The sequence below is a fragment of the Thalia democratica genome, chromosome 8, assembly GCF_965202585.1.
Source record: "Thalia democratica chromosome 8, ktThaDemo2.hap1.1, whole genome shotgun sequence".
NCBI lineage: Eukaryota > Metazoa > Chordata > Thaliacea > Salpida > Salpidae > Thalia > Thalia democratica.
Genome location: NC_139172.1, coordinates 12,605,180 through 12,618,618, shown reverse-complemented (window position 1 = coordinate 12,618,618; position 13,439 = coordinate 12,605,180). Strand labels below are relative to the sequence as shown.

Below are 13,439 nucleotides of genomic sequence, written 5' to 3'. Positions count from 1 at the left end.
TGATTTCATTCAATCAAAATAACCCTATTAAATCGCAGATTTCTGTCCCGTTAAGTGATCCGATACTTACATTAAATAATTGGTTTGAACTTATTTTTTTCCCAGGTTTAGTTTTTATGTCTTAATATTGCTTTACAAGAGTGTATTATTAGATTCATTTCTTTGTCTGTTATTGGGTAAAAATTTTCAGCGAATTCTAATGCTTAAATTGAATTATTTTTAGTTATACTTGGGTAAAAGATGGTGATATCAAATTTTATGAATCTGTAATTTTTGAAACTCCACTCACCCCCGACAAATACTAAACCAACTACCCGAACCAATAAACAGAAGGCTAATAAAACTATCTAACAATGAAGAATCTTTTAACAATGTGAAAAGTAAATACCAAAAAGAATCAATTTCAGCCAATTACAAAAATAACTTAAAACACGATAAAACCACTTTATCAAAAATAAATAAAAGAAAAAGCGATATAATATTTTTCAACCCATCATTTAGTCTAAATGTAAGTTCTCAAAGTTTTTTTAATGTAATTACCACATCCTTAGATGAAAACCATCCATATAAAAAAATACTCAACCGCAACACAATTAAAATATCATACAGTTGTACAATTAATTTCAGAAGTAAAACAATAGCACACAAAAACAAAATATTAAACAAAAACAATAAAGCCGATAAAAGCACCACAAAAGATAAATTTTGCAATTGCCGTAAAGAACATCGCCCTTTGAAAAATCAATATCTAGTCTCAAACGTAATATATAGAGCAACAATAACATAGGATAAAACAACAAAACAGTACTTAGGATCCACGGGAAATAATTTCAAACAAAATTTACAAAAACAGCAAACCATCATTCAACAATATTAACAAAAGACATACAACAGAGCTGGTGAACTACATTTGGAAACTAAAAGATAACAATACAGACTACAAAATTAAATAAGAAATATTAAACAGGACAAAATCAAAATTCAATACTAAATTCTGCTGCAAACTTTGTAACTTAGAAAAAATAGAAATTGATAAATCAGACATAAACATAACACTAAACAAGAAAAGCGAAAGAAAAAATGTATGCATTCATTACCAAAAATACTTTTTTAGCAAAGTTAAAGCTAACTAAATATTGAAATAAAGTAAAATTAAGCCGCAAACACGAATAGTTTAAAAGATTTTTCAAATATAACATTTTTCCAAAATGTCCAAAAAAACTTTCCAAAATGCATAGATTAACTAGTTCAGCGTATTTTTTTCAAACTCAGCTTACTATACAAAAACTCTATCTATTATTACTACGTCATAATTATTATTAAAAAAAATTCAAATTCTAAATTTCTGTTTAACATTGTAATAAACTTTAGCTTACTGAGGAGTATAAGGGGTTTTATATCTCATATACAAAACGGTCGTCGAAACTATCGTTTTTATATAATATAATATATATTTTGCTCCAATTCAATTTGTTGAGCACTATCGACCAGGACTTAATATATATCTATCGATATATTTCACAGTTAATACATATACATAAACACCACCTTACACACTATTGAACTTTAAACCTAACTATATGAAGCTACCTTTTAATACTTAAATTACAGTCACCTCTCGCGAATCTACGCACTCGTTTGGTTACGCTCTCTCGTTTAGTTACGCATTTAAGAATTCTTAAAAAACACAAAAATAATAGTACAAAAAGTTTCTAGCATTGTAGATTTATTGTATGTGTTCGGTTTTTAATATATTTATTTTTTCAGTTTTAAATGCTTAGTAATCTTTAAATAAAACTGAGATTTTTGTCTTTTGAATTGCCATATACAAAAACCTATTGAATTCTATGACATTGCTTTTAATATTTTAGGTGTCTTAGCCCCCATTAATACCTTAAAATCAAAAAAGGTACATTGTTCAACACCTCACAATATTTATGGCATAAAACTTCATTTAAACTCAATATATCTCTTAATTACTAGTAATTAATTTAGCTAAAAATTCTTTCTTAACTACCATGTAAAGCAAGTTTAATTTTAGGTAGGCAAGGAACAAAATAAAATAAAAACACTTTGTAAACAGATTATCAATTTCTATCAAAAAAATTTTTACATGTTTGTACAACTTTAATGAAAACTATTTGTTTTAAACATAAAAGAAAAGGAAATTCTTTAAATTGAATTTAATCTAATGCATTATAAGAAAATAGCTAATAAAGTAAGTATATTTGCTTTACTATATTTAATTACGTTTTTTCGTTTAGTTACGCATTTTCGCTGTGGACTTAATGTAGCTATAGTTTATTGAACGATAAAAAAACGCTCAAAATATTTAGTCCTAGGACCTAGTGTACGAAGAACCTTTTGGTTATCGAGTCGTACACCACGCATACCTTTATCTTTCACGCGTTGCTTGTGGTTGGTCTGATGGACCAGGTTGGCTACGGCGCGAAGAGTGTGGGTCAACACCCCTTTTATTGATTCCTCTGTCAATGTTTCGCTGGCTACAGCGAGTTTCGGGGTTGTTGACCTTGTCTAAGGCATGATGTATGTCCTCTTTAGAGAACATACTATCCTTTTTGGAGGGCTTGGCTCTATTACTCATTATGCTATACCCACTATATACTATATAATAGTTAGGTATGGCCCACTAGTTATTTAATTAAATTTAGATATTTTAGATATTTAGATATTTTAGATATTTTAGATATTTAGATATCAAATTTGGTTTGTAAATTTCAGAGATTATTAAGAGCACCAAAAAGCAGCTTGCTTCTTAACTAATTATCCACAACAAAGCTTATTTATTCAATTTTGTATAACCAATTTACAGATAATTTCAATATAATGATCTATTAACACCAAAGTTTAGTTATTTAAATTTATGCAAAATCAAAAGTACAATTAACTACAATTTTATTTTATCAACAGCAGAGTTTATTCAAATTTATGCAAACCACAGTAAAATTAACTTCAATTTAACTAATTTAGAAATTTCAATTTAAGAGACAGGACTAGAACATAATAGATTAATGACAATACTCACAATTTAGCACCAGGAAGTTCAGCTTGAGCTTTTTCAAATCTAATCATTTAAAACTAAAGGCGGCAAAGTTAACAAATTAATAAAAAACCCCTAATTAGAGAAAACTCTTTTGCTAAATTTAATTTTTAGCCAGAGGCGTTACATTTTCCCCTCTTATTAAACATTTTTAGAATTTTAACTTAGGTTTTTTAGATAAATATTAGTTTTAAGGTGTTAAACGTTTGTTAAACTGAAAAAAACTTTAAATATAGTCCAGGTGAAAACCATTATACACTAAAGCACTCAACTTAGAGATATATAAGCATGCAACATAAGTTTATAACTTTCTTTTTGTAATTTACATGTAATAAACAGAAATAATATTTTAAGAGATACTTATGATCATCAACTTTATGTGCTAAAACGTACTTGCATATAACAACATTTTTGAGCTAATTCAAAATCTGGATTTAAACACTCTACTAGCTATTTTTAAAGTAAAATTAAAACTATAAGTATTTAAATGTAGTAAATGCTTAAGACACTTTTTAAGTGTGGTAAAAATGCTTTTTTTACAAAATAAAAAAGAAATTCTAAAGAAATTGTAAAGAAAAGACTTTTTTAAAATATAAATTTACAAGTTCCTAATTACAATCATGAGTCAAAAGCTTGTTTAAAAGTCAGTGTTTACCGTTCATGATGATGATTCCTTACTCTTACACTGGAGGTTGAGGCTCGGCCTCTTCTTACTCGCCTTCTCCTCCTCTTCTCTGGTTGCTCCAGCTGCGGCCGCTCTTCTTGTAGCGGTTCTCCCGGAACTCTGGCGGGAAGTTTGGCTCCACTGACGTCCTTCTCCGCGAATTAATCGCTGGCGACCTGGCGTTGTTCACCATCGCCATCAACGCCAACGGATTTGAGGGTCTGCTTGACATCATCAGCAGACGGGTTGGCATTGCCCCCATGGGATTCGAAGATGTGCTGCCATGTATGCATTTCCAGACGAATCGACATCGTCACTACCATTCTGCTGTACGTAGTGGCAGCTTGTTCTTATTAGAATGGTTCATTCTGAGGTCTCTGGGGTGTGGCAGTTCGACTTACCCCACCAAACTAGATGAGTGAAAGTTATTGAGCCATGATTTTTACAATTTGCTTGGCAAGCTTTCCCAGTGCTAAACAGGAGACAACCAAAACTCAATGCAATATAGAAAATTTTAGATTTTTATATAAAATATCACACAGTACCTATTTTAGCTAAGATAATTACAAAAAAAAAATACATGTCTATAAAATACCAACTTTTAATGGTTGTACAAATAAATATAAAATCAAAAACCCCATTAATTTTAAAATTAAAAAATTTAAAGTTAAGTCATTTAACAGTAATATAAAAAATGCAAGCAGCTTCTAGGTGTTGTACAAAATAATCAGTGAAAATCAACTGTTGCTTATTTGAATAAGCCCTTAAGTAGTATTCATCTAAAAAATACCAAATATCTTTCTATGCTTGTACAAAAAAACACCAGGTCTCCTGGCTTTGACCATGGCAGGCTTGTAATTATCCCATATTATCTCGAGCTCGTAGTTGTGTTTTGGCTTTGCGTGGTAGGTTGGCTTCCTGGTAATTTCAGGGAAGTCCATTAATAGTCTTTTGCATTTTTCTTCTAACGGAGTCGTATTCTTACCACCCAGATTGATGTGGTTGACTGAAGCGACTATAGGGGTGGGCAACTCAGCAGGTGCGAACAGTCTAGCTGATTCGTTTGACCCCATCTTGCATAGTTGAGAGGTAGATGGCAGGATCGCTAGTTCGTTCTTTCTTAACAGGTCCATGCCAATAATGCCAAAGTGGCGTGATTCTTGAATAACCCAGAACGAGTGGTTGATGGGTTCTAAATTCCCCAATTGAAGTTCGACATCCGCGCTACCAATAGGGTGGGTTGTTTTGTTACCAAACCCTTGGATGGTTCTACTTTGTTTAGGAAAATATTTGTCTATACCGTTAGTCAATTCCTTCGGCAGGATTGAAATTTCGGATCCGCTGTCAACCAAAAAGATAACATTTGTGTTTGAATCCGCTAAAAATAGTAGATTCTGAGGGAGGTTCTTCGGTTTGGGTGCAGGGAATTTATTCAGTTGAAAAGTCCATTTTTCTACACTTTTATCTTTATTGTGATTGGTAGTGTCGAGAGATTTTTGTTGTGGTTCTGGCTGCGGTTGCGCTGACCGTTGGGACTGCCCGTTGTGGTGCTGGCTAAGGTAGCTCGGATCGTTGGCGCTTGTCGTGGAGGTGCTGGCTTCGGTGGCGCTGACCGTTGACGCTGGCCCTGGTGATGCTGGCTGTGTTTGCGCTGACCGTTGGGACTGCCCGTTGTGGTGCTGGCTAAGGTAGCTCGGATCGTTGGCGCTTGTCGTGGAGGTGCTGGCTTCGATGGCGCTGACCGTTGACGCTGGCCCTGGTGATGCTGGCTGTGTTTGCGCAGACCGTTGGGACTGCCCGTTGTGGTGCTGGCTAAGGTAGCTCGGATCGTTGACGCTGGTCGTGGAGGTGCTGGCTTTGGTGACGCTGACCGTTGACGCTGGCCCTGTTGATGCTGGCTGTGTTTGCGCTGACCGTTGGGACTGCCCGATGTGGTGCTGGCTAAGGTAGCTCGGATCGTTGGCGCTTGTCGTGGAGGTGCTGGCTTCGGCGGCGCTGACCGTTGACGCTGGCCCTGTTGATGCTGGCTGCGGTTGCTCAGAACTTTGGTTCTCATCAGGTGTTTCTGCTGCACTACGTGAGGCTGTTTGCTTTATATGAAAAGTCATCTTTGGTTTGTTTGAAGGTGTGGACACTTCATTTCCTGGATGACTTATAGTGCAGTTTGAGGCATTTCTGGTTGGTCTCGGTTGAGATGGGGGTTGCTGTCGAGGGGCGGTTTTATTTACAAACTGGACAGCTTGGGTGTGAGATAGTGTAGCCCCAATCACTCTCCCTCTCACTGCGGAGAGTTTGGGAGCTCGTTTTTTGCATGAGGCGGAGATATCACCTGGCTCCCTGGTAGGTCTTGAGCCTTTGAGGTGTGTGAAACCTGGTGGGGAACCTGGATTTGAGGATCCATGTATGTATTCTGTCTAACCTGAGTTGAGATGTCGTGATTTGTCCTTGTGGATGGATTTAGACTTCTCAATTCATGTAATTCTTCTTGTAATTTTCGAAATTCCTCTAGAAGTTTAGCCCGTCGAATTTGTTCCTTCAAATCTTTGATCCCCTGTACTAACTCCTCGGCACCCAGTTCTTGAGGTGGCACTTGAATAGGGGGTCTCCTGTTGTTTTGGAGGGAATAGTCCATGTTTAAGTTGTTAGGTTGGAGTGGCAAGAGTGAGGTTCTTGCTGGAGGAATGGAGCTGTTGCTAGGTGGTCCTGTCACCCTTGGTGGAGGCCCATAGTTGCTAGGTGTAGAATTTTGTTGGGGTGGGTAGCTTTGCCTTGGCAGACCACTTGGATTAGGCTGGTCTCTAGGTTGTTGATAACTGCCCATCGCTGCCTGGGGCTCTTCCCCCTTTTGGTTATTTCCTGACTGATCCTCCCCTAAGTTCATGTCAATCTCGGCACTGATTTCTATACCCTCAATTAAAGCGTGTTCACTCACGTCCGGGTCACCATATCTTTCGCACGTAGGGTGTGGTTGGTCTGATGGACCAGGTTGGCTACGGCGCGAAGAGTGTGGGTCAACACCCCTTTTATTGATTCCTCTGTCAATGTTTCGCTGGCTACAGCGAGTTTCGGGGTTGTTGACCTTGTCTAAGGCATGATGTATGTCCTCTTTAGAGAACATACTATCCTTTTTGGAGGGCTTGGCTCTATTACTCATTATGCTATACCCACTATATACTATATAATAGTTAGGTATGGCCCACTAGTTATTTAATTAAATTTAGATATTTTAGATATTTAGATATTTTAGATATTTTAGATATTTAGATATCAAATTTGGTTTGTAAATTTCAGAGATTATTAAGAGCACCAAAAAGCAGCTTGCTTCTTAACTAATTATCCACAACAAAGCTTATTTATTCAATTTTGTATAACCAATTTACAGATAATTTCAATATAATGATCTATTAACACCAAAGTTTAGTTATTTAAATTTATGCAAAATCAAAAGTACAATTAACTACAATTTTATTTTATCAACAGCAGAGTTTATTCAAATTTATGCAAACCACAGTAAAATTAACTTCAATTTAACTAATTTAGAAATTTCAATTTAAGAGACAGGACTAGAACATAATAGATTAATGACAATACTCACAATTTAGCACCAGGAAGTTCAGCTTGAGCTTTTTCAAATCTAATCATTTAAAACTAAAGGCGGCAAAGTTAACAAATTAATAAAAAACCCCTAATTAGAGAAAACTCTTTTGCTAAATTTAATTTTTAGCCAGAGGCGTTACACCTTTCAATGTCTCGTCCAGGACATTAAAATGTGCGTAGATTCGCGAGAGGTGACTGTAGTTTATATAGTATATTTCATATGATAATATAAACAAGTCATGTTGCTTGAAATATAGTTACATAACATTATTTAATAGATTTAATATATATTTGTAATTACTTTTAATATATACTTTGTTTGTTATTAAACATATTTTATTTTTTTAAATATGAAAAACAAGCAAAAACTAATCAAAATTATAAAAACGAAATGGCTTATTAAAGCTCATGCAATTCACATGTAAAAATATACTATAATTGTTTTTAACACATTTTTTTGTATATATTTATTTAAAACCATTTACAACATGTTTTCAAAGTGCGAAAATATACTAAATTGTTTTTTATTAGTTTTGTTCTATCACACCAACTTTGATATCCTGTATCTCACAAACTTTTTTGAATTTTGTTAAGCTGCAAAGTATAGCAAAATATCAATCTACAAAAGATATTAAACTCGTAAAATAAAGTTAAATTTGCTTTATGACGATTAAAAAAGCTCTTTTATAAAATGTTGTTGAAACAAAACTGAAGTTGTAACAATAATAATCAACGATTTATTGAAGAAACTCAAACATTTATTGATTATACAAAAATCTTGTAAATCTCGCAAAGTTTGTTGAAAGTTATAGAATTTTTCCAAAAAATTCAATTCAATTATGTTTTCTTTGTATTTTTTATATTCATGACTCGTGTGATTTTATAATATATCCGTATCTTAATTTGTTGAAAAGTTTTTATTGTAACATAGGTTAGCATTTACATAAATGTATTCTTTCTCTCTTAGTAATTATTTAATTTATTTTCTCTATTTTTTGTGAAGCAAAAAACTTTTTTTGGGAATCATGGAATGATTTTTTATTAAGTTGTTTTTAAACCAGGGTTTCCCAGACTCATTTTCTAAATCGCCCCCTTTTGAGAAATTTGAAAAATAATCGCCCCCCCCCCCACGATTTTACAAAGTAGTTTTTCTCTTGAGTTCAAACTTTTGAGCCGAAAAAGTTGTGTTCGAAATGTAATTTAGTCTAGTACTTCTTATTCACGCCTTTTTGGGCTGTGTTCAAAGTAGTTTATAGGGCTTGAGAAAATACGTTACAGTTGTTTCCTTATAAGCCCAATAAAGTGTATTAAAATACTTAATTATTAAAAAGCCTTGTGTAATCTGTAATCAATCCTGTTTAGATATGAAATGTTTTGAAACTAATGAAACTTTTAGGATAGAATTGGAAAACTTCTGTAGTCAGCAATTCATATTTACTATAAAATCTTTTCTAGTTTCAACTTCTTAAAATAATGTAATTGCAGGCTGCATAATTTAAAAAACTAACGTATATGAAAATTAAAAAACTCGAGCAGAATGGTAACAAAATTATTTAGTATTATTGTAATTTAGGAAATACTATTGTGAACTGAAAACCAAATTGAAAGTGTATTTCAAAATATTAAGTATCAAAAAACTGAATTTTGTTTATTTTGCACAAGTAGTTTTCAAGTTACTTAGCGGGTCGAAATTTGACTGGATCTTAACCGTACGTTACCCATCTGAAATTTTAACTTAAACCTGACATTATAATAATCTCTCATATAACGAATTTCGGACATTTAGAAGTTAATACTAAGTAACTTATTTAAGCCACACAATATACTTTAATTATTTAATAAATAGGCATATTCTAAAATTTCTATACCAGAGATTAAAAACTATAAAAGAATGAACAGTTCATTTTACATATAATAAAATAAATATTAAAACATAATATCTGATCTAGTCTGAGGAAGTTTGACCGACTGGTTGATTATCTCACATGAAAAGTGGTTTCATCAACAGCTTCAGTTAATGCAGTAAAATTATTAATCTTAATGCTAAGATATATTATAAGCAAGTTAGTTGTAAAATTTAAAACTTAATTTTTAACTTACAAACTCTATGTTTTGTAGTAGAATACCATTAAACAGTATTTGACTTGGAATAACCTTTAGGAAACTTAACCTTAATTTTAACAATTTCTTTTTTCTTAACTTAAATTCAAAAAAAAAATCAAAAGTTTTACCGTTAATTCTGTGAACAGAAAGTAATCGATTAAAAAAATCTTTTAATTAGGTTAAAATGTTTTTTTGTAACTGTAGCATTCTTTTTGATGGCTTATTTAATACTGTTTAAATTTATTTTTTCTCTAGTTATTAGCCTATAATAATTTACCAGAAGAAAATAGTGAAAAACTAAAAAATAGTTTTGAACTATTAAAATAAACAACACAATCTAATTGCTAATATACTAAAAATTAAGATAAAACAAAAAACAATTGTAATAATAGTTTAAAATTCCTTAATATATAGATTTTTAAACAATAATAAATCAAGTAAGAAAATGAAATTGAGTTTAAGAATCTTTTAAATGAAAAATTTGAAGTCATTTCAAACAGAGAACTCAAATCTATACTCTTATAAAACCAAAAAAAAAATTTTGAAATAAAAACTTTAATTTTTATCAATTATTTTTATTTATACAGATTAAACAAGTTATAAAAATAATATGTCAAATTAATTTCTTTAAAACAAATACTTTGATCACTATGCTATAAAAACTTTTAGTGTAATGTTTAACGACAAATATAAACTACACAGTTATACAAGTCAAAATAAAACTATTAACAGGTTTAAAACATAAACCATTTAATAAATACAGTAGACTTCCGCTTGAGTTCGTACTTTGAACAAAATCAAAAAGTGCAAACTCAAAAATTATTACCACTTTTTTTACAAAACGATAATTTCAAATATGTTATATGCAATAACGTTATGCAAAAACATGAAATCAACTAAAACATATAACAAACATTCATTAAAACACAGATCTATATAAGGTATTAAATATTATGTATTTTTTGTTTTATTAATACTTAGTTAGTAATAGACTTTATTAAAGTTAAATACAGAAAAAATAAATTTGCAATTTTTTTTGGGTAAAAAGTGCGAACTCAAAAGGAAGTCTACCGTAATTAATATTTATTAGGCATTATGCAAACCTGTTGTAGAATAAATAACTTAATAAAAGTTTTATTATAAAAAGACTAATTAAATACAATAGAAACCAGGTTAAATAAGAAGTATTTTAAAAGATCAAATAAAATAAAAACAACTTTCATAAAATAATGTCTGCTACTGAAGTCTAATATAATGTGAAGGATGAGGTTCATGACTGCTTGCAAGTTTTTCTAATCTGATTCTTAATCAGTAAAATAAAGTCTCCTTTACAAATATCTAGATTAGATCTTTTGCTCAAGATGTTGATAACTGAACTGAAAGCTTTCTCAACAATATAGCTAGAAGGAAAAACTATAAACAACAATCTAAATTCCTCTCAAATGATTATATACTTTTGCCCTAGTTTTTGTTGAGTCCAAAAGCTTTTATATCGTTATTTGGAAAAACTTAATTTAAGTTCAAGGTCAGTTTGTAAGTCTGAGAAGGTTTTCTGTAAGTCGTTTACTTCAAAAAGATCTGCCTCGAAGGGATCTATATTTTTATCTATATGATAGCTTTTTGTGTCAAAACGAAACTTTACTACTTAATATGTTGAAATTGTTAAAAACTCCAGATTTTTTAGGTATTTTTTTGCCTAAACTGTTATATTCCAGGTTTTTCCAGGTTTCTAGGTAAATTAGCAACCCTGTATAGTTTAATTTCTTAGTCTAACTTAGTGACTTTTCAAAAAACAATTGGAAATAAAAGTATACAGGGTTGCCAGTTTACCTAGAAATTTAATAATATATAACATAGATTTTTACAAACCATTTATGATCCCAAATAGCATTTATGTCAGGTTATAAAATGGTCAGAGGGATTCCGATCGTCTATGATCTATGTAATTGTTAAATAAGAAAATATATGAATGAAAATATGTAATTTACTTAAAAGTAGGAGTCATAAGTACTTGATTTTTTTCTCTATATTTTACATAAACAAAATAAACTTTTTCTGTTTAAGTTTTACTTCAGGGTCAAATATTTAACAGCAAGCTAAAATTAGTAAAATAGCAATATAAAAAGTAAAAATTTTATGACAGCCCAAAATTTTGAAATCGCCCCCTTTTCGCCCCCTTACTAGTTATCGCCCACCCTTTCGCCCCCTTACTAATTATCGCCCCGCGACTTACTATAATCGCCCCAGGGGGTCGATATCGCCCACTTTGGGAAACCCTGTTTTAAACCCAGCAAAGTCAAAGAATCGAACTTTGTAAAAATAAATTTTATTTCTTAACTCCTACAAACACTGAAAGTGTTAAGTATTGGTGAATAAATATCTACTAGAACTAAACTAAGTATAAATGCATACTGAAGCAAAAAAATAAAAATGATATTAAGCTAATATTATTAAACAAAGTCGTTTTTTTAAACAGTACCAAACAGTTCAATGGAAATTTCCTCTGATTTCTTGTTACAAATATTTAATAAATATAAGTCTCTCTGACAAAAAACATTTTTGTATACTAAGACTATTGAGTAGTTAGCTAAAATTAAATGGAGGCTGGTGAACACTGGCATAAATATTTATAACATTAATCGTGTTGAATTACTTTTACGCTGGTTTTAAATTTTTTAAAACAGTTGCAGCTTTTTTCTTATTTATAGTTTACATAAAGATAAGACGTTAAACTGTGTTCCAGTTGTGTACGACTCGATAACCGAAAGGTCTTTTCTAGCACCAGGTCATAGAACCAGTTATTTTAATCGTTTATTGTTTGTTTTTCAAAAAAAAGTATTTTTTATCTATAAAAAATAAGAAAATAATTTAAAGGGTATAGAGTTTTGCCTCTGCTGGACAGAGACAATAAAAAAATTCAAGGAAGCAAAATATTTCTCCATATTCAAATAGAGGATGCTTCCAAAAGGCACAAAAACCCTGGAAGAGTAAAAGAATGTTTTTCATGATGAAAATACTGTTGTGTTAAATACATTTTAAACGTTTATAAAGTTGAGAAAAAAAGTTTATTTTTTTGAATTACGCTAGTAAATATTAATTTTTATTTATTAATTTTAAATAACAAACACTACCTAACTCAACTACTTTCTTAGTTTTTAGCTGCTCTTTTAGTTACAGTTGGCTTTTTATAGTGTTTTTTTATTATAAGATTAAGTTTAATAAATGGAAGATCAAAATTCTGAACTTCTTTATTCAAGAGAAATTGAATTAAATAAGGCATGTTGTGTATATTATAAAATCTAAATAGTTTTGAAACCCGTAAATCGTAAAAAAATATTTTTTTTTTTAAATGCTAATTGAAAACTTGCAATATTTCATATTATTATGTATAAGATTTAAAAATTTAATGCATTATTAATATTAAATTGAATTTGTATGAATACTGCCTTAAAATAATATTTTTTTTTTGGTTTTTTGAAGCACTATTAATTGTGAATAATTCTTGTTTTTAGTAAAGTTACATAAGCATATATACTTATTGTATTTCTTTCTCAGAATTTTCCTAAATTTGAGAATTTTTTAAATTCAGTCAACTTTTTGTTTATTTTCAAGTTATAGATCAAAATTTAAATAACACATTATAATTTAATTTAGCTGATAGCAGTGGCGTAGCGTGGTACTTTGGTCAGGGAGTGCGCAATTTTTTTTTCTCAAAAATTCCCCTAGCTTAAGACTGTTGTAATTAGCTATAAAAAGATCTTTTTTAGTAAAAGCGTAGAAATTTTAATTAAATAAAAGAAAATTCGAAGTTACTGTTCTGGAAAAAACTTTTATATTTCAAAATTAAACCATTTAAAAAAATTAAAAACTCCATTAGAATTACTTATACTTGCACAAATATAAACTTACTGAATAAAAACTGTTTTTTACTAATTACAGTAAACTTTATATTTAAAAATATTACTTTATTCCATATAACGAAAATATCTGTTTTATTAATGAAAAAAATTCAAT

The 13,439-nt window shown here is 30.7% G+C and overlaps 1 protein-coding gene across 1 annotated transcript in view; it reads left to right on the top strand.

Moving 5' to 3' along the window:
• The window catches only part of LOC145842914 (1-phosphatidylinositol 4,5-bisphosphate phosphodiesterase zeta-1-like), a 65,485-nt gene extending 52,943 nt beyond the window's left edge, over positions 1–12,542 (top strand). Inside the window, exon 15 of the mRNA XM_082950389.1 lies at positions 12,300–12,542. Coding sequence (XP_082806515.1) covers positions 12,300–12,433 — 134 coding nt within the window. The 3' untranslated portion in view covers positions 12,434–12,542. The remainder of the gene's footprint in view (positions 1–12,299) is intronic.
• Positions 12,543–13,439: the final 897 nt, after the last annotated feature.